Source organism: Cajanus cajan, chromosome 1 (assembly GCF_000230855.2).
Source record: "Cajanus cajan strain Asha chromosome 1, NIPB_CcT2T_4, whole genome shotgun sequence".
NCBI lineage: Eukaryota > Viridiplantae > Streptophyta > Magnoliopsida > Fabales > Fabaceae > Cajanus > Cajanus cajan.
In genome coordinates, this window is record NC_138517.1 from 13,826,455 (window position 1) to 13,831,302 (window position 4,848).

Genomic DNA, 4,848 nt, shown 5'->3' on the forward strand with positions numbered 1-4,848 from the left:
AAGTATGAAAAAAAATGTCATATATACCAAATGCCCTCTTAATGCCACTAAGTTGGTATGTAATTATAATGCCTTTGATCTCTCGGAATTCAATGGAGTAGAAATCTCTCTAAGGGTAACTCTTAAGATATGAGATTTGGACTTAACTTAATCATAAAATTGATTCAGTCGATGTGGGATGTCCACCACATCCTCTCACACTGAGAATTGGGCAAGATAGGACATTTGTGAGTGGTCCAATAGTGACTTGATAACATATAGTGCAATAAATTCAACAACAACGGCTAAGATAAACTTTGATGTCATTTTAAAGTGAATTTGAATCTAACTTAACCTTATATTACTGACTTTTAAAATAAGAATTGTTCCCATTTAAATATACTATTTAACCATGTTGATGCAAAATCTTCAACAATAATTTTTTCTACCATCTATATCTTAGTTATTTTTTTTATTAGTAACTTACACAAGCAAATTGTAGGTTAAATAAATCATCGAAGTCCCAAATTAAATGTTGCTACAGTAACCAAAAATCAAAACATTATCCTAGTTGTACATTAAAACTTAAACCGGAATTAATAACCAAAAGTTTGTTTCTGATTGGCCATGTTCTTTTCATAAAATTTATAGTTTGGATTTTTCTTTTTCTTTTTCTTTTTTTTCATTTTACAACCATCACTCATCATCTATAGCAGCCATGTCTTTATTGATAGTGTCACACTACAACGATATACATGCACATATTAATTGAGAAAAAGATCGAATTGACAGTTTTCAAGCTAACAAGTTTGCATTGCCCTTAAATGGTCATGTAATTTACAACAGATCTCAAACATCTATGTTAACCTCCTTAATTTGAAACATTACTAAAAAGATAGTGTTTTTTTTAACTTTAGTTGGCTACATAGTTTAGGCTTTAGTTGGATATATATATATATATATATATATATATATATATATATATATATATATATATATATATATACTTTTCAATATAATATGATATTACTTATTTTTTTTCTAATTTATTCATTCATAAATTATTCAACCATTATAATTCAAAGTAATGTATTTATTAAGAATGTGAATTATTTTAGTAAAATTATACAAAAATATTATATATTTATTGTTGTCTTTTTTAATATTTGTAAAAACTTTAAACTTTAATTTGTGAGACTAAAGAAATATATCATGTAGCATATAAATCGGTGTAATAAATGTGCAACAACACTTGCAGGAAAAAGAACATTGAAGACCACAAGAAGTTCACTCATTATTTTGAAAGCAAATATACATGTGGAAGAATAACAATAAAATACACTTATTTTTTATTTTACTCATGAATTTATTTGAGTTAATAATAGGAGTAAAATTCAAACAATCTGAAGTATAACTTTACATTGCTAAAATTTATGTTTTGTTTTCTGTATGCTTAATTACAAATTATTCTTTCTTTTTTAGCACCCTTGTTAACTCCTTCCTGGTGCTTACATTGCACCATTGGTTAGGCTGAAATTGCTACATAAATCAGCCCCCGGAATACAATGGATGAAATCACTTCCATCCTCTTGATTTGAAGACTTAATATCGGAATTGTACACCTCAGTGGTTGTTGAACTGTGAATTAGAGTATTATGATACTCTTCAACAAAGTTCTCTTCTAACATATGCATTACAGCATCTTGGAAAGTTGAATTTTGATCAAATTCATTCCCCAAGACCAAGGAATCATCAGAATTCACTGAGCTTCCACTTCCACCATTTACATTATCCATTGAAAGCCACTCAGAAAATAACAGCTTTGGTAGGGAGCTCTGACAAGCCTCCTTGGAAAAGTTGTAGCTTTGTGAGAAAAAGTTATCTGAGTGTTCTATTGATTTGTCCATGTTTTCTAACAACGCATAACTTGGATCTTGTGTTGCAAGTTTCTGGGGAGAGAGAGAGTTGTCCATTGTATCTGAACTTGAGCTAGCATACTGATTTTGTTTGTCACATTCCATTTCCTTAGCTTTGATCAGTTTCTTTTTCAAATATGAATGCCAGTAATTTTTTATCTCATTATCAGTCCTTCCTGGCAAATGCTGTGCTATCTGAGACCACCTAGCCAATATGATTTAATTTGTTTTCAGCAGTTTCCATTGATAAAAATAATTTATTATTGGAAAAAACTAAAGAATGTAAACTGCAAAATGAGTAGCTACCTAACTTTTGATTAGTGTATCAGGCTTTGTTTTGAAGAGTTGAAATAAAAATGTCAATACATGGATCACGATGAAAATTCTCCTCAAATAGGACTATTTTATTCCTCCACACCATATTAATTGGGAAGAAAAAAAAGAAAGAGTGTTGACTTGTTTTATAAAATTGGGGGAATGAAGCTGGGACATGAATTAATGTTATCGAGTTTACACTAAAAGGAAGAAAAGAAGTTCTTTAAAGTGAGCTTATTTATGAATACACAAAATAAAGGTTGAATATCATTGGAATAGGATCATAATGTCCTGTAAATTGAATTAACAGAAGATATGTTCTTATTTATATACTTCACAAATAACATAGATTATTTCAATTCACATCAAAGAAAGTACGAGGAAAAGATAGAGAAGTATAATTAAGTGTAAAAAATTTAATAAACTGGAAGTTATTATATATGATGGAGACGTCTAAAACAATTAATATTGGAGGAATTTTAATTTATGTTAAAAAATAATATTAGGACAATTGTCTTTTCTGTGCACATTCACTTCTCTCCCTCCTTTAAAAAAAGAAACTTGTTATCCATGCCAGCTCACGGTTTGACCCTCCTATCAATTTTTCCTTTTAGTATAGTATTTAAATAGGACCCAATTGCTTCTACAAAATAAAATTTATTAGAATTATAGCTAGCTTGCTTATCCAATTACATTTTTTAACTTGAGGCCTCGAAAAATGTTAAAAGAAAAAATTGTTTTCCTTGACTTGCCCATTTGCATTAACTATTAGGTAGCTAAGTCTGCATCATTATTCTGACTAAAATTGCAATTTTTCTTCTTTTACTTTAAACTTTCAAGTAAAATTGCAATCATTAAATAAATAAAAAAAAAATTGTTCTTCTTGCTTACTTGTTGCCTAGCATGTGGTGAAGGGCCAAGATTGTATCTTCCTCATGTTTGCTGAACACCCCTCTCTTCAATCCTGGCCTCAGATAGTTAATCCACCTTAGTCTGCAGCTCTTCCCATTTCTTTGCAAGCCTAGATATTTGTGTACATAGTTACCAATTCTCAGCACCAAATAAAATAAATACAAATTCACCTTACTTGCGAATGTAATGTTGGCTCAAAATGCTAATTAGGTTGTCTTTCAAAATTTTAACGACATTTTACCTTTTCTAATTTGGAATTTATATGATTGGATAAAATTCTTAGAATTGATTCAGCCAAAGAATGTCTTATTGTTAATTCATTTCACTATATATGTCAAATTAATCTGTTGGTGCCAAAAGCCAGTGAAGCATGCAAACATTTTTATGTGTTAACTCAAATAAGTTCAAGGTACATTTTATCAGATGAAAATACGAGAAACTTCTCTGCAGGAAAACAAAGATAGTCCCTATTGAATGATATATGACAGAATAAGAGACAAGAATAATGCATGTTTAGATGCAAATTTAAAAAAACTTTTGAGAGATTTTCTACTTGAAAAAATACTATTTTTCGCAGATAAATTCTCAAAAGAAATTTGAACTTTGTATCTAAATATGCTCTCAGCACTCACCGGCTTTAATGGGGACAGAACTCCAGCAGCCATGACCATACTTAAGGATATGGTTTCTGAGCTTATTATCTTCTTCTGGTGACCATAAGCCCTTTCTGTATTTTGGTTTTGCTTTTTCTGGTGGCTGACACTCCATTTTTCCTTTCTCTGTCAGAATTTCAGTTTGATAAGATTGGATTCCCTAGAGCAGTTATGAACTAAAGAGAGACCATACAATCACAGAGAAGGAAGAGAATATTTGGCATTGCAATAGTGCACAAACAGACTGATATATAATGCAATAGATAGCTATGATTGTGCAGCATGTGTTCATAATTTATCAAAAGAAGAGTTGAAACCTCAAATGAGAATAAATAAATAAGTGGTTAGTTTGTGTGGAACCAATAAAGTTTCAGTATTAAGTCTTATAAATTAAAAGAATGTGATTATATAGATATATCTTATTAAAAAGAGTTTTTTTTTTTACAAAAACTAATTATTGATTAAATTTATGTATATTTGATATCAATAGCATAGTTATAAAAAATAATAAACATATAAACTAAGCATGAAAGACCTTACAAAATGATAACATAAAAAATATGTATACAATTGTTTGAGATCATGTTCTACTTGTAGTTCACTAGAAGGGTATACCAACTTAGACGTTGTTGGCTTAGTTTTGTCCCACGGGAATCACTGTTTGTCAATTTTCACGGCATCAATCATTCATCAAAATAAGTACAGCACAGTTCATAAAACCCCAAATGCAACATGATTACTTTTTCGTTTATTCTAAATGGCCCATTTTAAACATTTTTATTTGCAGGTACTTTTAAAAATTCATTGTCGTGGCAATTTAATAAAGACCAGATTATATTTAAACCTTCACCTAGTAATTTAATATCTAATTATATTTTTTTACCTAATATAAAAAAAAAATCTTATGCAAAGCCCTTGTTTAAGATATAAGAGAAGAATCTTCAAACTTCACCTACAACTTAAATTCATCTAGTTGATGCAAATTTTTGTCTCCTCTAACACCGTGGAGAGGAGACTTTTTTCTTGAGACTGAGCAATTTTGAGGCTTAATTAAGTCAATATTTGCCGACACA

General features: G+C 29.7%; 1 protein-coding gene across 1 annotated transcript; it reads right to left on the bottom strand.

Annotated features, from left to right (window-relative positions):
• Positions 1–1,187: 1,187 nt before the first annotated feature.
• Positions 1,188–4,110, bottom strand: LOC109818749 (transcription factor LAF1). The gene is made up of 3 exons (XM_020384275.3): positions 3,755–4,110; positions 3,102–3,231; positions 1,188–2,100 (listed from the first exon to the last, which is right to left on the bottom strand). Exons 1-3 carry the CDS (start codon positions 3,888–3,890, stop codon positions 1,488–1,490), a joined length of 879 nt encoding a protein of 292 aa, XP_020239864.1. The 5' UTR covers positions 3,891–4,110; the 3' UTR covers positions 1,188–1,487.
• Positions 4,111–4,848: the final 738 nt, after the last annotated feature.